This window comes from Cervus canadensis, chromosome 1 (assembly GCF_019320065.1).
Source record: "Cervus canadensis isolate Bull #8, Minnesota chromosome 1, ASM1932006v1, whole genome shotgun sequence".
In the NCBI taxonomy this organism is placed as follows: domain Eukaryota; kingdom Metazoa; phylum Chordata; class Mammalia; order Artiodactyla; family Cervidae; genus Cervus; species Cervus canadensis.
Window position 1 is genome coordinate 50,387,930 of NC_057386.1, and position 23,202 is coordinate 50,411,131.

A 23,202-nucleotide genomic window follows, 5' to 3' on the forward strand; every position below is an offset into this window, starting at 1 on the left:
TCTCAAACGAATTGACTCCATTTAAAAAATCCACTTCAATATTTTGCTACTAGTTTTTACTTTATAAAAACCAAAAAGTACTTTATGGTGATAAAAAAAAGTCTATATTATTATCATCTAATTTTTATTCCCTTAATATATTTATTTAGAATAAATACAAGCAAGAATTAAAGAGTGATATTAATTGTATTCTCTTTTAGTCAGCAGATGCCCATTACGCACTCCAGAGCATTCATTAAAAGTCCAACTGCTTTTTTAAATGAAAAGGAAGCAGACAACTAAATATGAAAACTCTTCACAAAGTCATCTCCTGTGCTCAGATAGTACCAACCACTTTATTCTTCATTGAGTATGGAGCTGATGGAATTGAGCCACAATGACATTTGTGACTAGAGGGGAAGATGGAAATGATTCCATTAACCTAGAGTGCTGTAACATATGGTAATCATAGGTGGTAGAATAGCTGGGTTGGACAAGGGTAAAGTAAGCCATGTGGCACAGACATTATCAATTACCACACATGGTAACCATGCTGATACAATGTAGCTTTTCCAGAAGGGAAATGATTTGGGCATATGAATTGACTTACTGGCTTATGAAAGAGTGATCTATAAATGACATATCTGGCACCAATATAGCACACGTGGTTTCCAATAATTTTGCAAGTTGGGGACTATTAAGATTTGAAGAACCTCCATATACCTAAATGTCAGTACAATGTATTGCAGTTATTTGCACAAAGGCAGCAAGCCAAAATATCGATGCAAAATAAACTTGGACCATTCATATAAAACTATCAAATATCTTTTTCAGGTGTCATATAAAATCCTGGAATTTTGTATCTCTGGAAAAAATAATTTCGTGAATCTTTAAGGTATAAAGCTTACAGGCATGGCAAAAGCTCAAGATTAGATCTAAACTGTACTGGGAGATGGAACTACAATTACTTGTAAGTATTGGCAAAAATATTGATTTTGAAAGAAACATGATGAACACTGTATTTTAAGAAAATTTAATATACAAATACTCTTTCAGAAGAAACACTGAAGGCTGAAAGATCAGTTGGGCAGCGGGAGATAATGAGTACAGAAAAGAAGAGTGTCAGTGGAAATGAAGATGAACAGAAGAAACTAAAAGGCACTCTATAGGAAGATCTGAAATTCTAACAGGACACCTGATGATACAACTTGAGAAGACCAGTAAACCACCCACAGAGGCTCACAACTAACTATTGTGGCTATCTATTGCTGCAAAACAAATTACTGCCAAACTTAGTGGCTAAAACAAAAACCACCTTAAAAAGGGTCTACTGTATAGCAAGGGAACTCTACAACACTCTGTAATGGTCTCTATGGGAAAAGAATCTAAAAAAGAGTGGATACGTGTATATGTATTACTGATTCAAGTTGCTATATACCTGAAACTAATACATTGTAAATCAACTATATTCCAATTAAAAAAAAAACAAAAAAACTCTACCTTGCAACTGAGGAACAAATTTGAAAACAATTAGGATAGTTAAAATAGAACATTATAGCACATATAGCACAAAAATTATTTTACAAACCCTCTTTGCTGTATTTTATAGCCCCGTAGGTTGACTGGGCTCACAAAGGTGGTTCTCACTTGTAGGTCTCTGAGGCTGGAGTCTGACAGCAGTTGGTTAGGGATAAAATCATTTGAAGGCTCAACTAGGCTAGATGTCCAGAGACTCATTCACATTCTACTTTTTTCCAGTGATTTTGAAAAGAATTGAGTGGAAAATGACTAATATATAAATTATTTTCAAGATATTAATTTGATTGTGCTGATGCAGGTTATTAACCAAGAGCTCAGCTGGGACTTCAATTAGAATGTCTACACATAACGTCTCTATTATAATAGTCTTACAGTAATCAGATGTCTTACATGGTACCTGAGAGTTCCAAGAATGAGTGTTTCAATGAATAAGATAGAAGGTGTGAACTGGTGTCATAAGTCAATAGCATTAATTCTGTGGTACAGTAAGGGCCTAACAGAAGCAGAAGAGATTAAGAAGAGGTGGCAAGAATACACAGAAGAACTATACAAAAAAGGTCTCAATGACTCAAATAACCGCGATGGTGTGGTCACTCATCTAGAGTTGGACATCCTGGAGTGTAAAGTCAAGTAGGTCTTAGGAAACATTACTATAAACAAAGCTAATGGAGGTGATGGAATTCCAGCTGAGCTATTTCAAATCTTAAAAGATGATGCTGTTAAAGTGCTGCACTCAATATGTCAGCAAATTTAGAAAACTCAGCAGTGGTCACAGGACTGGAAAAGGTCAGTTTTCATTCCAATCCCAACGAAAGGCAATGCCAAAGAATGTTTAAACTCTTTTATATGCTGTGCTGAGTCGCTCAGTCATGTCCAACTCTTTACGACCCCAGGGACTATAGCCTGCCAGGCTCCTCTGTCCCTGGGGATTCTCCAGGCAAGAATACTAGAGTGGGTTGCTATGCCCTCCTCCAGGGGAATCTTCACAATCCAGGGATCAAACCCAGGTCTCCTGCATTGCAGGCAGATTCTTTACTGTCTGAGCCACTAATTGTGCTCATCTCACATGTTAGCAAGGTTATGCTCAAAATCCTTCAAGCTAGGCTTCAGCAGTACATGAACCAAGAACTTCCAGATGTACAAACTGGATTTAGAAAAGGCAGAGGAACCAGAGATCAAATTGCCAACATTCATTGGACCATAGAGAAAGTGAAAGAGTTCCAGAAAAACATCTACTTCTGTTTAATTTGACTATGCTCAAGCCTTTGACTGTGTGGATCACAACAAACTGGAAAATTCTTAAAGAGATGGGAATACCAGACCACCTTATCTGTCTCCTGAGAAACCTGTATGCGGGTCAAGAAGGAACAGTTAGAACTGGACATGAAACAAGACTGGTTCAAAATTGGGAAAGGAGTATGACAAGGCTATTTATTGTCACCCTGCTTATTAAACATATGCAGAATACATCATGCGAAAGGCTGGGCTGGCTGAAGCACAAGCTGGAATCAAGACTGTCAGGAGAAATATCAACAATCTCAGATATGCAGATGATACTTCTCTAATGGCAGAAAGAAAAGAGGCACTAAAGAGCCTCTTGATGAGGGTGAAAAAGGAAAGTGAAAAAGCTGGCTTGAAATTCAACATTAAAAAACTAAGATCATGGCATCTAGCCCCATCATTTCATGACAAATAGAAGGGGGGAGAGTGGAAGCAGTGACAGATTTTATTTTATTGGGCTCCAAAGTCACTGTAGACAGTGATGGCAGTCATGAAATGAAAAGACACCTGCTCCTTGGAAGGAAAGCTAAGACAAACCTAGCATGCGTGCATGTCTGTGCTCAGTGGCTCAGTTGTGTCCGACTCTCTGAGACCCCATGGACTGTGGCCCACCAGGCTCCTCTGTCCATGGGATTTTCCAGGCAAGAATACTGGAGTGGGTTGCCATTTCCTCCTCCAAGGGATCTTCCTGACTCAGGGATCGATCTCACATCTCCTGCATTGGTAGGCAGATTCTTTACCACCGAGCCACCTGGGAAGTATGACAAACCTAGAAAGCCTATTAAAAAACAGAAACATCACTTTACCGTAAAAGTCCTCATAGTCTATGCGAGACAGCAAAAGAGACACAGATGAAAAGAACAGAGTTTTGGACTCTGGGGGAGAAGGCGAGGGTGGGATGATTTGAGAGAATAGCATTGGAACATGTATATTACCATAAGTAAAACAGATCACCAGCCCAGGTTCAATGGATGAGAAAGGGCGTTCAGGGCTGGTGCACTGGGATGACCGTGAGGGATGGGATGGGGAAGGAGGTGGGAGGGGGGTTCAGGATGGGGAACACATGTAGACCCATGGCTGATTCATGTCAATGTATGGCAAAAACCACTACAATATTGTAAAGTAATTAGCCTCCAATTAAAAAAAAAAAGTCCGTATAGTCAAAGCTATGGTTTTTCCAGTAGTCACGTACAGATATGAACATCAAAGAATTGATGCTTTTGAATTGTGGTGCTGAAGAAGACTCTTGAGAGTCCCTTGGACTGCAAAGAGATCAAACGAGTCAATTCGAAAGGAAATCAGTCCTGAATATTCATTGGAAGGACTGATGCTGAAGCTGAAATTCTTTGGCCACCTGATGCGAAGAGCTGACTCATTGGAAAAGACCCTGCTGCTGGGAAAGATTGAAGGCAAAAGGAGAAGTGGATGGCAGAGGATGACGTGGCTAGATAGCATCACCAACTCAATGGACATGAATTTGAGCAAACTCAGGGGATAGTGAAGGACAGAGAGCCTGGAGTCCTGCAGGCCATAGGGTCACAAAGAGTTGAGCGTGACTTAGCGATTGAGTAACAACTCTATTAGTCAAAGCAGTTACAGGCACATTACTTTCAATAAAAGGGGACAAAATACACCCCATTTCCTGATGGGAGGAGTGTCAAAGAATTCATCTTGAAACTACCATAGTGACATTTACCTGTATAAATTTATGATAAACTTTATCAATTTAAACCTGGAAGCTCAGGGCACTTCCCTGGTGGTCCAGGGGTTAAGAATCCACCTTCCAATGCAGGGGACAGGGGTGTGATCCCTGGTCAGGGAGCCAAGATCCCATGCAAATGAGCTTGTGTGCCTCAACTAGAGAACCCACCTGCTGCAAACTAGAGTCAATGTGCTCTGAAGCCTGCATATACCACAGCTAGAGAGAAGCCTATGCTGCAAGGAAAGATCCCACATGCCTCAACTAAGACCTGATGCGGCCAAAATAAATAAATATTTTAAAAAATAAAATGAACTTGGAAGCTCAGAAATTTGAGTGTTCTACAACCCAAGTGTCCATCAACAGATTATTGGATGAAGAAGTTGTGATATATGTATATACACATGTGTATGTATTTATACACACACACACACATACATACATACAATGAAATATTATTCAGCCACAAAAAAAAAAATGAGGAAATCCTGGGAACTTCCCTGTGGTCCAGTGGTTAGGACTCTGAGGTAGGGGGCAGGTTGAGGAAATCCTGCCATTTGCAACAGTACTGATGGGCCTTGGGAGCATTACGCTAAGTGAAATATGTCACGCAGAGAAACACACTGTATGATCTCTCTATAGAGAATTTAAAACAAAGTCATAGAAAATAAGATCAGATTTGTGGTTACCAGAGGCAGAGTGTTGGGAGAGGGGCAATTAGAGAAAGGTGGTTGAAAGGGACAAACTTCCAGTTACAAGATAAATAAGTATCAGGGAGACAATGTACAGCACATAGTTAATTAACACTGCTATACAATGTAAATGAAATTCAAGAGAGTAAATCCTAACAGTTCTCAACCCAAGGAAAAAAGTTTTTTCTTTTTGCTTTAATTGTATCTATGTGAAATGATGGATGCTAACTAAACTTACTGTAGTAATTTACAATATAATGTAAGTCAAGCCATTATGCTGTATACCTTAAGTTTATACATTGATGTATGTCAATTATATCAATAAAACTGGGACTTTTTTATTTCTTTTATTCCTACTTTCATTCCTCAGTAAAACAGGTAAAGGGACATCGTTGGTGGTCCAGTGGCTAACACTCCACACTCCCAATGCAGGGGGCCTGGTTTCAATCAGGGGTCAGGGAACTAGATCCCAATGCTGCAATTAAGAGTTCACATGCTGAAACTAAAGATCCTACATGCCACAACGAAGACCGAAGATCCTGGGTGCCCCGAGTAAGACCCAGCATGGCCAAATAAATATATAAATTTGTTTTAATTTGGGGAAAAAAAAGAAATTTGAGTGTTCAAAATTACTACGGAAGTATACGAACTGACACTAACAAATCTCAGAAGAAAATGATGTATAAAAATCACAATTACAAAAACAGTAAAAAAAAAAAAAAATCACAATGACAGTATAGGAATTTACAGTGAGAACTATTACTTCCATTGAGACCAGACAATTCTATCCATCTGGCTATAACCAAAGAATTAATAATTGGGAAATCAAACTATCAACAGGTTGATAACTGATGTGTATGGAATCAGAGTTCATTATGATTCCAATATCTAAAGCATCGAACTAAGAGAGCCTGATGCAACCATTTCTACAATTAGGATTAGTTATCAGGACCAATCTAACTAGGACCCTCATTCCCATGAACAGGGTTTGAGTGGTTAAATCAAAGTTAGCGCCATTTTGATCCTCCTTTTTCTACCATACTGGATAGGATGTTGACACTTCTGATTGACACACCTGGGGCCATATCTTCTCAGGTTAGAGTTTCTAACCTAAGCATTATTGATATTTTCAGTTCAGTCGCTCAGTCGTGTCCGACTCTTTGCAACCCCATGGACTGCAGCACGCCAGGCTTGCCTGTCCATTCTATGTTATTGGGGGCTGTAAGGTACATTTTAGGATGTTTAGCCACATACCTGATCCTTATTCACTAGAAGCCGGTGGCACCTGTTCTTAGCGTTGAGATGAGCAAAATATCTTCACAATGCTAAATGTCCCCTGGGAGGCAAAATCATCCCAAGTAGACAACCGCTTCATTCATATAAGAGCAAAGATTAGAGTTAGACTTACTTTGACTTTCTGATAGGCTGTTTCCTAATCATAAGACTTTGAACCAGTCATAAGTTACAATGTACCTCCCTTGGTTTTGGTTGCCCAGCAGCTATATCCCTTTCCTAGCAGCATCTCCATCTCTTTTAGGCAATCACCTCTCTCCCACTGCAGGCAGTTTTGGTAAGCCTCCAGGCCTCCTCTTGTAGAAGCCAAAGATAATTGTACTGACTTTTTTTCCCAGATGCTATCACATCCTAGGGTCAGACTCGGACCTAGATAGGTCAACAGAATACTCTCTCCCCTGACTTTGAATCTTGACCGAGAAATAAGAGTAGAGAAGGGTGATAGTTCATTCATCTCTGCGGGCTCCTATAGTGAGACTCTCCCTGCTGTCTGGGGCTCTGGAACTAACTAGGTTTTACATTCCCAAGTGGGTTTATTCTGCCTTCCTACTGTTTCTGTAACATTAATTAATATTAGGGACTAAACAACAATTATTAGTAACAGATCTTGAAGATTACATAGTTTAATTCTGAGAGCAAACTTATATCTCTAATCTCCAAGTTCTTAGAAAACAACTTGCTGACACTTGAGCATACCACTTATGGAATTAATAATTTGGCAACTGACTAGATATGTAGTCATTATGAGTTAGTCTTTGAGAAAGGTTCTGACATTAAGAGAAATGAAGCAGAAAAAAAAAACCAATTTAGGGGAAAATGGGTTTGGTTTTATATGTGTCAAATATTTGATAAAATCATGACATTGTTAATTTAAAACAGATTGCAGCAGGTTTGGAGCATGAGTGGTAGAGCTTAATATGTTGGTTTGGGACACAAAAAAGGATTTAACATGACAAGTGAAATAAGGAACTACAATAATTCTTTTGAGGTTATAGAGAGAAAAGTGGACATCCAAAGGAATTCATTCACTACAAACAGAAGCTAATTCTGGCTGCTTTAAACAAAAAATGTTTAATATTTACTAAATAAATGAATCAAAAAATCCCAAAATTCATGAAGAAAAATGCATTAGCTATAACACTACCTACTGTATTCCACCAATTGTCCAGTGTACATCTTGCTTTTAGAGTTTGACTGATACAGGATAGAAAACAGGGATTTCCCCAGTGATGCAGTGGTTAAGACTCCACCTTTCAATGCAGAGGGTGTGGGTTCAGTCCCTACTTGGGCAACTGAGGTCCCACATGCCATACAGTGCAGCCCAAAATCAATCAAACAAACGGAGAGTACATTGACATTTTCCCCTAAATGTTTTCTGAGATATCACCCAGTGCCCTCTTTAATCACAAGCCCTCTGCCAAATTCAAAACTCAAGGCCCTGGTTTACATCCAAATAAATTCCAGATGGAGAGATTTAAACATAAAATAAAACTTGACAGTTCCATAAGGAAAAAAAAAGAGAATTTAATAATCATGGAATGGGAAGGTCGAAATAGGACACACAAACAAAATAAAAAGAAAAAAACTGACTACATAAAAATCTAATTTCCATGAGGCAAAAAAAAAAAGAAAGACAAACTGAGGAAAATATTTGCCGTATCATGAAGGCCTAATACGTTCCTTGAAATGGAAAGAACTCTCACAGATTAATAAGACCAACCATCTAGTAAATAAATGAACAAAAAAAATAAGAACAGCAAGTTCAAAGGAAATATGAATCAAAAAGCATTTAACCTCATTTTAAAAAGAGAAAAGAACAAGAAAATGTTAATATCACACTGTGAGATGTCATTTTAATAAACTTATCAAATTGGCAAAAAAGATAAAATACTATGTTGAGGACATAAACAGCCATTCTCAAACAACACTGGTAGAGGTATACATTAGTAGTATCTCTGGAGGATATGTGTGCAACATCTATCGAAATTCTAAATGTACATGTACTCTGACAAATTCCTTATATCCTCACAAAAAACCTAAATATCCATCAATTTCATAGTGATTATGTAAAAGGATATTTGTACAATGGAATATCACACAGAAATTTTTAATTGAGAAAATTCTATATGTACCAATACAAAAATAGGTGCAGATTTGACTGTTGAAGTCTGGGGTTAAGATTTAGGTGTCAAAGAAAAAATGTATTTTAGATACATGTAATAGCTCTAGCAGGTCACACAAGAAACTGGTAATGATGATTGCCTCCTAAAATGAACTGAGCAACTGAAATACAGGGGAGGAAAGAAGACTTACTTTTCACTGAATTTCAAATCTTCTGCAAATACTTCTCAGTAAAAAAAAAATATTAAAAAATAACAAGGACCAGAAAAATATTTTTCTCTTGAAGAACTAATGACAGCAATTATATTTCACATCACTGGATCAAGAGTTATATAATCAGTTATGTTTTTCTCTTTGCCTTAGTTCATATGACTTAATATAAATTCTCTTTACTTTGCTACTTCACTTTTTAAAAATCTGTGTTCATTTTTAACTTTTGAAAGTAGGTAGGACATAATTTCCATAAGTTCTCAAGCTCTTCTGAGTGAATCCAACTTTTATGTTCTCACAAAATAAGCTACACGTAAAATCACTATCTGAGTATTAGTGTATTTAAAAAACTCCACATCTTACCAAACATAATGAGAGTCAAAAGGACAGCTGAAACACAAAAAGGCCTAGGTGAGCTAAATCTGAAAACAGACAACAGAATATATTATGGTCAAAAACACATGAAAACTCGTCAACATGTTTTATGCCAAAATCAGTTCTGAGGGAGCAAAATGTTCTATAAATTTTAACAGTAACAGTAAATTTAGGCACTGACGTTAACTAAAAATACTTATTATGAACAGCCAGCCTCTCTCCCATAACTCAATTTTCTTTTTTTAAGTAATAGAACATTTCAACATCATGTCTCAAAACTCAAACACCGTGTATTGGAATGGAAACCCTAGAATTATTGATTTTGAAAATTAAAAATGTGTAAATGTCACTCTTCTGTATTTCCAGAATTGTTCATTTAAAGTGAATATTCAATAAATGCCTCTACAAAGACAGAAACCACAAAATTTTGACCAATGAATTTAACACTCATGTAGTCCTATATTGTTTTAAAAATAAAAGAAAGGAATGAGAAAATAAAGGTGTTTAAATTGACGTGGCTTATTAATGTCTCAGCTGGAATTAGGATCTAGGTCTTCTGACTTTAGTCCTATGTTCTTACTACCACATTGTATTGTAATTTTATCACTAGTCACTGGTTGTAAACATTTTCATGAGAACATAATTAAAAAGAAAAAACAGGGTAATTAGAAAATTAAAATAGCTGATCTAGGAAACGAAAATAAGTCTACTAGGGTTAAAATTTAAGCTACTAGGAACAGCTTTAAAATATTTCAAGGACAAATCAACTGTCCTAAACTTAATAAACATTAAAAATCAATAAAAGTTTCAAGGAACAAAAAGTGTTGCTCATATAAATTTATAAACAATTAAAACACTATTAGAAACAACCCAAATGTCCATCAAACAGATGAACAGATAAGCAAAATATGGTATATACATACATACATTGGGATATTACTCAGTCTCATAAAAAGAACTGAAGTTCTTCTACATGCTTCAACATGGATGAACCATGAAAACATTAAGCCAGACACAAAAGGAAAAATATTGTATGATTCCATTTATATGAAATATATATGATTGAAGAAGGAATTCATAGGGCCTGAACTCCATCTCAGGCCTGTCCGTGCTGGCTGTGCTCGACTGCCTCTCCAGTGGACTCTGAACTCTCTGCTTAGTGCCTGTGAGGACGACAATGGAAGGATAAGACCCCCTCCAGACAGAGGAATCCTGAAGATCACATCCAGGCTACTCATTGCCTAAGAGGAAGCATACCGTAATCACACCTGTCTCCGGACAGGTCATAAACTTTTTTTTGTATCTGTCAAGATGTAATCACAGGCTTATCGATTATTAACTGGTTGGAATGTAACTGCGGGCTTATTGACTATTGACTGTTTAAGACACGTACACATGGGGCAGGTGGTGGGTTAAGACATGTACACATGGGGCAGGTGGTGGGTTAAGACACGTACACATGGGGCAGGTGGTGGGTTTAGACACGTACGCATGGGGTATAAAAGATTTTCACAAATGCTGGACGGGGTCCTTGGCTAAGAGGAGACTCTGCCTTGGGCCCGCCGGCGTAATAAACTGCACTCCACTATCTGCATTGTCCTTCTGAGTGAGTCTGTTTCCCGGAAAGCGTGGCTATAACATGATAAGCAAATCACAGAAATTGAAAGTAGATTAAAGATTACCAGGAGCTTAGAGGAAGAAATAATGAAGAGCTACTGCTTAATGGGTAAGCTGTTAGGGGTGATGAAAAATGTTTTAAAAATAGTGGAGATGTTCCTACAATTATTAAAAATGCCACTGAATTGTACACTTAAAAATGGTTAAAAGGGCAAAATTTTACATGCTATTTTACTCCAATTTTTAAAAGTAAAAAAAAATTGAACAGACTACTATTACACATATTTATTTTATAATTAAAAAGTGTTCAGAAACACCATCCTATGTATGACCAAAGATTCTAAATCTTGTTTGTATGAGGGACTTCCCTGCTGGTCTGGTGACTAAGACAACACTCCCAATGGAAGTGGTCCAGGTTTGATCCTTGCTCAGAGAATTAGATCTCTGGATGCCACAACTAGGATTTCGAGTGCTGCAACTAAGTGCCACAAAGACCTTTGCTGTCGTTCAGTTGCTCAGTTATGTCCAACTCTTGGCAACCCCATGCACTGCAGCACGCCAGGCTTCCCTGTCCACATCTCCTTGGAGTTTGCTCAGACTCATGTCCATTGAGTTGATGATGCCATCAACCATCTCATCCTCTGTTGCCCTCTTCTCCTCATGCCCTTAATCTTTCCCAGCATCAGGGTCTTTCCCAATGAGTCAGCTCTTTACATCAGGTGGCCAAAGTATTGGAGATTCAGCTTCAGCATCAGTCTAAGACCTGGCACAGCCAAATAAATATTTTAATTTATTTGAAATATTTATTCATGCAACAAGTGATTGTGAAACGTGTGTTATGCAGTAAATGGATGGCTGAATTGACGGATGAAAGGAACATAAGTACACAGGCCAGCCTATCACACCTACTTGGAGTTGAAAAAAAGATCAAATTAAATGATGTAAAAGTGTTTCAAAAATCATAAGGCACTATATAAGTACGTTCTAAGTTGTATATTGGGCCCCCGGTGGCTCAGTGGCAAAGAATCTGCCTGCCAATGCAGGAGATGCTGGAGATATAGTTTCAAACCCTAGGTCAGAAAGATCCCCCAGAGGAGGAAATGGCAACCTGCTTTCTTACCTAGAAAATTCCATGGACAGAGAGGCCTGGTGGGCTACAGTCCATGGGGTCGCAAAGAGTCAGACACCACTGCATAAGCACACGCACACAAGTTATAAATCCCCAAATTGAAGCAAAAATCATCAGTTCAGTTCAATCGCTCAGTCATGTCTGACTCTTTGCGACCCCGTGAATCGCAGCACACCACGCCTTCCTGTCCATCACCAACTCCCGGAGTTTACCCAAACTGATGTCCATTGAGTCGGTAATGCCATCCAACAATCTCATCCTCTGTCGTTCCCTTCTTCTCCTACCCTCAATCTTTCCCAGCATCCGGGTCTTTTTCAAATGAGTCAGCTCTTCGCATCAGGTGGCCAAAGTATTGGAGTTTCAGCTTCAACATCAGTCCTTCCAATGAACACTCCGGACTGATCTCCTTTAGGATGGACTGATTGGATCTCCTTGCAGTCCAAGGGACTCTCAAGAGTCTTCTCCAACACCACAGCTCAAAAGCATCAATTCTTCAGCGCTCAGCTTTCTTTATAGTCCAACTCTCACATCCATACTTGACTACTGGAAAAACCATAGCCTTGACTAGATGGACCTTTGTTGACAAAGTAATGTCTCTGCTTTTCAATATGCTATCTAGGTTGGTCATAACTTTCCTTCCAAGGAGTAAGCGTCTTTTAATTTCATGGCTGCAATCACCATCTGCAGTGATTTTGGAGCCCAGAAAAATAAAGTCAGCCAGTTTCCACTGTTTCCCCATCCATTTGCATGAAGTGATGGGACCGGATGCCATGATCTTAATTTTCTAAATGTTGAGTTTTAAACCAACTTTTTCACTCTCCTCTTTCACCTTCATCAAGAGGCTCTTTAGTTCTTCACTTTCTGACAAGGTTGGTGTCATCTGCATATCTGAGGTTATTGATATTTCTCCCGGCAATCTTGATTCCAACTTGTGCTTCTTCCAGCCCAGCATTTCCCATGATGTACTCTGCATACAAGTTAAATAAGCTGGGTGACAATATACAGCCTTGACTTACTCCTTTTCCTATTTGGAACCAGTCTGTTGTCCCATGTCCAGTTCTAACTGTAGCTTCCTGACCTGAATACAGGTTTCTCAAGAGGCAGGTCAGGTGGTCTGGTATGCCCATCGCTTTCAGAATTTTCCAGTTTATTGAGATCCGCACAGTCAAAGGTTTTGGCATAGTCAATAAAGCAGAAATAGATGCTTTTCTGGACCTCTCTTGCTTTTTGATGATGCAGCGGATGTTGGCAATTGGATCTCTTTTTCCTCTACCTTTTCTAAAACCAGCTTGAACATCTGGAAATTCACAGTTCACGTATTGCTGAAGCTTGGCTTGGAGAATTTTGAGCATTACTTTACTAGCGTGTGAGATGAGTGCAATTGTGTGGTAGTTTGAGCATTCTTTGGCATTGCCTTTCTTTGGGATTGGAGTGAAAACTGACTTTTTCCAGTCCTGTGGCCACTGCTGAGTTTTCCAAATTTGCTGACATATTGAGTGCAGCACTTTCACAGCATCATCTTTTAGGATTTGAAATAGCTCAACCAGAATTCCATCAGCTCTACTAGCTTTGTTCATAGTGATGCTCCTAAAGCCCACTTGACTTTACCTTCCAGGATGTCTGGCTCTAGGTGAGTTATCACACCATCGTGATTATCTGGGTTGTGAAGATCTTTTTTGTACAGTTCTTCTGTGTATTCTTGTGACCTCTTAATATCTTCTACTTCTGTTAGGTCCCTACCATTTCTGTCCTTTATTGAGCCCATCTTTACATGAAATGTTCCCTTCATGTCTCTAATTTTCTTGAAGAGATCTCTAGTCTTTCCCACTCTATTGTTTTCCTCTATTTATTTGCATTGATTGCTGAGGAAGGCTTTCTTATCTCTCCTGGCTATTCTTTGGAACTCTGCATTCAAATGGGTATATCTTTCCTTTTCTCCTTTGCTTTTGGCGTCTCTTCTTTTCACAGCTATCTGTAACGCCTCCTCAGACAGCCATTTTGCTTTTTTGCATTTCTTTTTCTTGGGGATGGTCTTGATCCCTGTCTCCTGTATAATGTCACAAACCTACATCCATAGTTCATCAGGCTCTGTCTATCAGATCTAGTCCCTTAACTCTATTTCTCACTTCCACTGTATAATCATAAGGGATTTGATTTAGGTCACACCTGAATGGTCTAGTGGTTTTCCCCAATTTCTTCAATTTAAGTCTGACTTTGGCAATAAGGAGTTCATGATCTGAGCCACAGTCAGCTCAGATAATATTCTGCAAAGTCATAATATTCTGCCCCCCCAAAAAAAATTTCAATAAAGGATAAATGTTTGTAAAACCAAAAAAGAGTTAAGGAGTGTTTGCAAAAAAAAAAGTGTTTGCATATTTGAACAATTACAGGCATATCTCATTTTATTTCATCTCAAAGATACTGTTTTATTACAGACTGAAAGTTTGCAACAACCCTTCATTGAGCAAGTCTATTGCGCCATTTTCCTAACAGCATTTGTTCACCTTCTATCTCTGTGCCACATTTTGCCAATTCTAACAATAGCTCAAGCTTCCTTATTATTGTATTTCTTATGTTTATTCATGATTAGTGATCTTTGTTAACTCTTGCGAGACTATGACTTGCTGAAAGCTTGCAGGTTTTAGCAACAGTTTTCTTTTAGCAATAAAGTATTTTTGTGTGTGTGTCTTTTTAAGGCATACATTTCCCATTTATTTTTAAGTTTTGAACATAATTGTTTTCCAAAATATTTTTGATGTCAGTTACAGAACTTCTCCCCTTGAAACCGCAGTTCCTGACCCTGAAATGCTACTCTTTTCTGTGAGAATGAATGTGCCCCACAGGGGCCTGGCGTATCATGCACTTTTCACAAGGCTGTGCAAGCATGAATAAATCAATCCTTGTGGGACAGAATATGCATTTGGTATGCACTTTAATTTTCATAGATATAGATGAATACTCTTTCAACTCTGTCCTTTAATACTAAAGGAAAGGAGAAAACCTATACATGAGTACTGAAAAATCTGATCTTCTCCAGAAATGAAAACAAGTAAGTTGTCCTTCAGAACCAAATATGTGACTGTTAGCTGGTGATTTTTTTTTTTTTCTTTCTCATTCTTTCTTTTGAAAGGAAGTCACTCAGTCCAGTCTGACTCTTGCAACCCCATGGACTGTAGCCCACCAGGCTCTCTATCCACAGAATTTTCCTGGCACAAATACTGGAGTGGCTTGCCATTTCCTACTCCAAGCAATAAATTATTTTTAATTAAGCTATATACATTGTATTTTTAGACACATGCTTTTGCACACTTAATAAACTACAGTAAAGTGTAAATAAAACTTTTGTATGTACTGGGAAACTATAAAAGTTTGTGTGATTTATTTGCTTTATTGCGGTGGTCTGGTACCAAACTGCACTAGTTTTTTTTTTCAAACTGCACTATTTTAGAAATATGCCTGTACTACATATTTTATAATTAAGAAAAAGTAACAGTCCTCAAAAAAAATAAATAAATAAAGCTCTCAAAAACCTAAGAAAACATCCTCTCTTTTCTTTCAGTTTCATACATGGGAATAATCATCTATGAAAAGTTAAGAGAACAGTAAAATATCCCAGGGCTTTTGAAATTTTATGCATATGAATTACCCAAGGATCATGACTTCTTGAATCATGTTGCCACATAATTTAAAAGGGCTGAATAGTGGCTTCCCCCCAAATGTTTACAATCTAATCCTTGAAATTTGTAAATGCTAATTTACATGCCAAAAGGGACTCTGCAGATGTGATTAAGGACCCGGAGATGGGGATATTATCCTGAATTATCTGACTGAGCCCTAAATGTAATCACAAGTGTCCTTTTAAGGGGGAGGCAGGAGGAGACACTGTGAGAAAAAGACAATAGAAACCCAGAAATAGAGACTGGAAGATGCTATGCTGCAGTCTTTGAAGATAGGCTATGAGCCAAAGAATGCAGGCAGCTTCTAGAAGCTAGAAAAGGCAAGGAAACAGATTTTTCCATAGACCTTCCCAAAGGGATGCAGGCCTGCTGACACCTTGATTTCAGCCCTTTGTGGTGACCAACCTAGACAGCATATTAAAAAGCAGAGACATCACTTTGCCAACAGAGGTCCGTCTAGTCAAAGCTATGGTTTTTCCAGTAGTCATGGATGGATGTGAGAGTTGGACTCTAAAGAAAGCTGAGCACTGAAGAATTGATGCTTTTGAACTGCGGTGTTGGAGAAGACTCTTGAGAGTCCCTTGGACTGCAAGGAGATCCAATAACTAAAACTTTAAAAGAAAATTTAAAAGTATGTGTGTTAGTTGCTCAGCTGTGTCTGACTCTTTCTCACCTCTTGGACTGTAGCCCGCCAGGCTGCTCAGTCCATGGAATTCTCCAGGCAAGAATACTGGAGTGGGTAGCCATTCCCTTAGGCACAATCATTGAGAACTATTATAGAAAAATTTAATTATGTGGAACACATGAGGATATATTAAGATTTACAAAAAGGTCACAATGCTATGTAATTTAAAAACTATATTTGTGTACATATTTTGTTTACTATAGACTCAATTGTATCTCCCCCAAATTCTTGTTATTCTCTAACCTCCAATGTGACTGTAGTTGGTGACAAGGTTTTTAGGAGGTAATTAAGGTTAACTGAGCTCTGGGATTCAGTTTGAACTGTGTTGTTGGAGAAGACTCTTGAGAGTCCCTTTGACTGCAAGGAGATCCAACCAATCCATCCTACAGAAATCAGTCCTGAATATTCATTGGAAGGACTGATGCTGAAGCTGAAACTCCAATTCTTTGGCCACCTGATGTGAAGAACTGACTCACTGGAAAAGACCCTGATGCTGGCAAAGATTGAAGGCAGGAGGAGAAGGGGACAACAGAGGATAAGATGGTTGGATGGCATCACCGACTCGATGAACATCAGTTTGGGTAAACTCTGGGAGTTGGTGGTGGACAGGGAAGCCTGGCATGATGCAGTCCACAGGGTTGCAAAGAGTCAAGGCATGACTGAGCAACTGAACTGAACTGAGGTCATAAGGGGTCTTCCCTGGTGGCTCATTCAATAAAGAATCTGCCTGCAATGCAGGAGACCTGGTTGGGGCTTCCCAGGTGGCACTAGTGATAAGGAACCCACCTGCCAATGCAGGAGATGTAAGAGAAACGGGTTCGAGGGTCAGGAAGATCCCCTGGAGGAGGCCATGTCAACCCACTCCAGTATTCTTGCCTGGAGTATCCCACGGACAGAGGAACCTGGCAGGCTACAGTCCATAGGGTTGCAAAGAGTCAGACATGACTGAAGCAACTTAGCATGCACACACAAGAGGTCATAAGAGCAGGTTCTTCATGATAGGATTGGCACCCTTACAAGGACAACTGAAAGCTTGCTCACTTGTGCTCTCAACGTCTGACCATCACGTGAGAACATAGTGAGTAGAGGCCGTGGAAGATATCTCTCACCACATCAGAAACAATACAAGCACCATGATCTGGGACTTCTAGCCTCTAGAACTGTGAGAAAATAAACTCGTTTGAAGCCACCCAATCAATGGGATTTTGCCATGGCAGCACAAACTATCACTACAGATTTTAGTATTGAGAAGCAGAGCATAGCTTTAAGGAATACCTAAAATGGGCAAGAAGCTTTGGGACAGTAATGGAGGCTGGAAGAGTTTGGAGGTGGCAAGCTAGAAATATGGATATTAAAGGTGATTCTGGTAAGATTTCACACGGAAATGAGGAATGTGTTATCAGGAACTGGAGAAAAGATGACCCTTGTTATAACATGGTAGGACACAGGCTTTATGGAATTTAGAAATTTCAGGTAATGAAACTGGCTGTTTAGCTGGGGAATCCAAGCAAAGTACTGAAGGAGTGGCTTGGTTCCTTACTTAATAGTAAAATGCAAAATGAGATACATGAATTGAAGACGAAATTGATAAGCAAAAAGGAACCAGAATCTAAAGATTTGGAAAATTCTCAGCCTATCCATATTGCAAAAAATTGTACAACATGTTCTGAAGAGGATATCAGGGGTGTGGCTGGACCATCACTCCATAAAAAGCTTATGGGATTATAAGAGCAGAATCATTGCCAGTTTGAACTGTCAGGGGCAGAGACAGGACAAAATGAAGGAAGGCTGACTTCTTGGATTTGACAGAATTTGAGAGCTGTTTTGCTGCAAACATCAGGTATTCTTTAAGAAGAAGGAAAACTAAACGTGAGGGCCATTCAGAGGTCATCAAGACTAGTGCCTCATTTTCAACAGGTCAGATGGCCTCTGGCCAGAGTTCAGGGGCAAAACCCCCACACAGAGCTGTGGGGTGATACTGCCATGACAGTAGGGCTGGAAGGCAGAGTATCAAACCAAAAAGGATTAATGTCAACCCTTAAGATCTAATGGAATTTACCCTGCTAGGCTTTGGACTTCCTTGGGACCCATCACTGTTTTTCCTCCTGATTTCTCCCTTTAGAACGTCTATTCTATTATTGTCCTGTCACTGTATTTTGGAAACACGTGTCAGGTTTCACATGTTCACAGCCAGAGAAGAATTTTGCCTCTTAAAGAATTATACCTGGGGACTCCCCTGGTGGTCCAGTGATTAAGAATCTGCCTTGCAGTGCAGGAAACAGGGGTCAACCCCTGGTCAGGGAACTACGATCCTACATGCTGCAGAGCTACTGAGCTTGCACACCACAACTAGAGAGTTCATGCGCTGCAGTGAAGATTCCATGTGCCACAACTAAGACCCAATGCAGCCAAATAAATAAATTTTTAAAATTGTACTTGGAATCTCACATATGTCTAATTTAGATGATATCTTTTATTTTTTTTTAATTTAGATGATATCTTTTAAAATATTTATTTATTTAGCTATCTTGAGTCTTAGTTGTGAAACAGGGGCTTACCTACCCCATGGCATGTGGTACTTTATTTCCCCAACCAGGGATTGAACCCACATATACTGCATTGGAAGACAGGTTCTTAACCACTGGACCACCAGGGAAGTCCCAAGAGGATATGTTAATGAGACTTTGTACTTTAGAGTTGATGCTGGAATGAGTTGGGGCTGCTGGGATGACATGCATGTGTTTTGTGTGAGAAAGACATAAATCTGGGGGGACCAGGGGCAGAATGCTATGGACTGACTGTGTCCTCTCAAAATTCATATGCTGAAGCCCTACCTCCAATCTATTTGAGGACAGGGCTTTTAGGAGGTAATTAATGTTAAATGAGGTTATAAGAGTGGATTTCTCATAAGATTGGTGGCCATATAAGACAGGGAAGAGAGAATGATCTTTTTCCACAGACATCCACCTAGGAAAATCTTTGTGAGCACACTGTAAGAAGGCAGCTGTCTGCAAGCAAGGGAGACCGCCCTCACCAGAACCAGACCATGCTAGGACGTTGTGAAAAACCATGAGAAAATTCTGTTGTGTAATTCAATGGTATTTTGTTATTTCAGCCCAAGCAGACTGAGTTCATAACTAGAAAAATAAATGTCTTTTCAGCAATAGCAACAATTTTGAAAAACTATGATATGTAAATTTTATTTTAAAAGTTGCAAACAAAAGAAATACACTTGGCTTTGTCTATATTCAGAGTCTTACAGTTCTTTTAAAGTACAGTGTTATAAGCTTTAGAAAATGAGCTCTTACAGTATCTGATGACTGGTAACACTGATATTTATCATTTAACAACCCCCTTACTCTCCTGATGTTATGATTGGAGTAGACAGAATATAAAATGACAAGTCAATTTTGACAAGGACTGCATTAATTATAATAAAAACATATGCCTTAAAGCCCTCAAAAATAAGATAGCTACTTGGTTATCCTAAAGTAATCAATTGAAATTAGTCTTGGATAATTAGGACGCCTGTAAACCTGATTTTCCTGGGACAGTCCTGATTTATGTCCAGGTATAATGGCGAGCAGAGCCTTCTTTTGCTTTTTAAAAAGTCTTTGCAAAACTATAGTTAAGACTGTGTATAATCAATTACAGAATAACTACATGTTAAAAATTTTATGAATTTAGTGTTCAGTCTGGGACAGGAAATACCAACTGTCACTAAAATCTGGAAAATATGGTTGGCACATTATATAATATTCAATCACTTAAATAATTTTCTTCTCCAGGAGTCAAAGTAAATCTTGTAAATGAATTAAGAGGTACTAAGACAAACCAGGTACCAAAACATTTTTAGACTTTGAAACCACTCAAGAATTCAGATTTTTAATTTATTCAAGCAGTGTTAAGATTATTCAAAGGAAAATGTCAATACACCTAGAGCTGGATCACATCATGTTTCAAAAATACAGAAATAAATGACTGTGAGCTTATCAACCTGAATATTCTGGAAGATGTACGTTCCAGTCAATATTCTAGATGGGATAACAACTTCTAAGTATTTCCTTTAACATTATAAAATAACATTAAAAAATGAACCAATGACTTCAATTTTAGGATTGAGGTCACTAAAATCAGAGTGGTCATCTAAAGTTTGTATCCTACCCATCAACTGAATGTAATAGTATGCTGACTCATGGTGCTGGCTTTTCTTTAAAATAGAAATAGGTCATTTTTAAGAGTCATCAAAGCTACATTTAAAGAGGAGAGCACAATGGGAATGTGAAAAAAAATCTTTTCTTTTTAGAAATGTCTAGGCAACTGGCAAAGAAATGAGGGAAAAAAAGTCTGAATATTAAATTCAGATTAGCCACATGAGATCAGCTTTCCACATTTGCAAAACACAATACCTGTAATATCTCTACTCAATGTTATTAAAATGAAAACAGGGTCACACATAACTATAGAACACTGCTAATTTAGAAGAACTCTTTCAGAGAATCATATTTGTTAAGTAGTTTCACTTAATACAGACCTGATTTGTTCATTCACCATTCACTTAACATATAGACCTAATTCATTCACACCATAGTGTGTTCATACTCTAAAGTAAGAGTCTACTACTTGTAAACATTCCATCTCTCATAGGCATCAATACATATGTATACTTTGAGCCTAGTCTTTGGATTCCTGTTCTTCCTCTGAGTCCCGCGATCGCTTCCGGGAATTCAATGAACCTTCTGTTTGCAATAAATATGCAGTAGCAACAACAGCATCTCTAAATCCCTGAGGCTGCAAGACGAAAAAGTATACAAGTATGCTTTAAGAACATCTAAAATAACAACTGGTCTTCCAAATACTTTAAAGAAATAAGACAGCTACTTTATTCTTGGGATAGAAGTTATCAACCACTGTGAATGAAGAGGATAAACCTCAAAGACGAGTGTCCAAGCCAGGACTATACTATTTTTATCTAGAATCTCTTATGTATTTACTTATACATACACATATGGAGAAATAATAGTGAATTATAAAAATAATCTCTAAAGGTCAATCCTAACAAACTTTATGGTGGCTTTACTAGAAGAAGTGAAAGAAAGTATCCCACATGCCACAAGGCACGGCTGAAAAAAAATCTTTAATATCTTGACATTACCCAGGACATGGAACACACTACCCTACAAATAAGTATTTCCTCTGTTCTTAAGAATAAATTTCAGTTCAATTGTATTCTAGAGTATTCTTTATATATACTACTATTTTGGGGATAATGTTCTAAACATCAAAATCTGTCCTCAAATATGTTCACTGCCTACAGAAGTTAACAGAAGCAATTTGTAAATGCTTTCTTCAAATAATTACTGCCCACTAACACCAAAATCCCACTTTAATCAAGTAATACTGACTGTGATCTGAAATGGTACTGTAGATTCCTTCTGGCTTGGTGATTTGTACAATGTCACCAACCTGCTTAGAGGAAAAATAAATATACACAAACACATGATCTTAATTAATTAGTTCAGATGACTGAGTTCATAATTTATAGTTTTTCATTATAATTCTATTATTTTGTTGTCTAAGAACACACAAAGCAAATAAATATAAAAAACACTTCCTTAAAACAACTATATATATAGCAAGTAATAACTATTACATATAATAACAGTAGAATTGTTTGCATAACTGAAATTTTAAAACAACCTAAAAAGACAATGGCTAATTCAAATAAATCATTTCATGCATGACAAGATACTATTTACACTTAAAATAAGGTGGAAGAAAATAGTTAATGAGATGGGAAAATATTAACAATATACAAAGTCTAAGTTATGCTGTATGATCCCACATTTATGAGTAAGCTTGCATACATATTTTATATAGAAAAATTACTAGAAGACTACAACCACAAAGTTAAGTTGCTATTACAAGGTAAAGGTTATATTTTTGTTTGATTATCTATGTCTTTCAAACTTTCTATGGTAATTGTGTATTTTTTATGTATGAGAAGCATTAAGACAATTTCTTGGTATATAACTAAGGAACACATTCTCATTATACTAATATAAACAATCTAGGAAAACACATTCTTTCAAAATGAGTATGTTCAGAAAAATCATTGTCAGAACAGGACAAGGTCTGTTTAGGTACAATTTTATTGTGTACTCTAAAACCGAAAGCTCAAAGTAGTTGAGAAATAAAATTCTAAACATTTTTTTTTCTCTAAGTTTATTTTTTTTCCATTTATTTTTATTAGTTGGAGGCTAATTACTTCACAATATTGTAGTGGTTTTTGCCATACATTGACATGAATCAGCCATGGATTTACATGTATTCCCCATCCCGATCCCCCCTCCCACCTCCCTCCCCACCCCATCCCTCTGGGTCTTCCCAGTGCACCAGCCCCGAGCACTTGTCTCATGCATCCAACCTGGGCTGGTGATCTGTTTCACCCTTGATAATATACGTTTCGATGCTGTTCTCTTGAAACATCCCACCCTCGCCTTCTCCCACAGAGTCCAAAAGTCTGTTCTGTATATCTGTGTCTCTTTTTCTGTTTTGCATATAGGGTTATCATTACCATCTTTCTAAATTCCATATATATGCGTTAGTATATTGTATTGGTCTTTATCTTTCTGGCTTACTTCACTCTGTATAATGGGCTCCAGTTTCATCCATCTCATTAGAACTGATTCAAATGAATTCTTTTTAATGGCTGAGTAATATTCCATGGTGTATATGTACCACAGCTTCCTTATCCATTCGTCTGCTGATGAACATCTAGGTTCTTATTAACTATGCTCAAATACCATAACAGCAACAAATATAGCTGACCCTTGAACAATACATACCAATCCCTCTGCAATCAAAAACCTGAATGTGCATGCATGCTAAGTTGCTTCAGTGGT

The 23,202-nt window shown here is 38.0% G+C and overlaps 1 protein-coding gene across 2 annotated transcripts in view; it reads right to left on the reverse strand.

The window, feature by feature from the left end:
* Nucleotides 1-19,470: 19,470 nt before the first annotated feature.
* RAD51C (RAD51 paralog C) overlaps nt 19,471-23,202 on the reverse strand; it is a 28,892-nt gene continuing 25,160 nt past the window's right edge. For both annotated transcript variants that reach the window (XM_043482921.1, XM_043482925.1), the window contains 2 exons: nt 21,703-21,763; nt 19,471-21,088 (listed from right to left, as the gene is read on the reverse strand). In XM_043482921.1, coding sequence (XP_043338856.1) covers nt 20,972-21,088; nt 21,703-21,763 — 178 coding nt within the window. In that variant the 3' untranslated portion in view covers nt 19,471-20,971. The remainder of the gene's footprint in view (nt 21,089-21,702; nt 21,764-23,202) is intronic.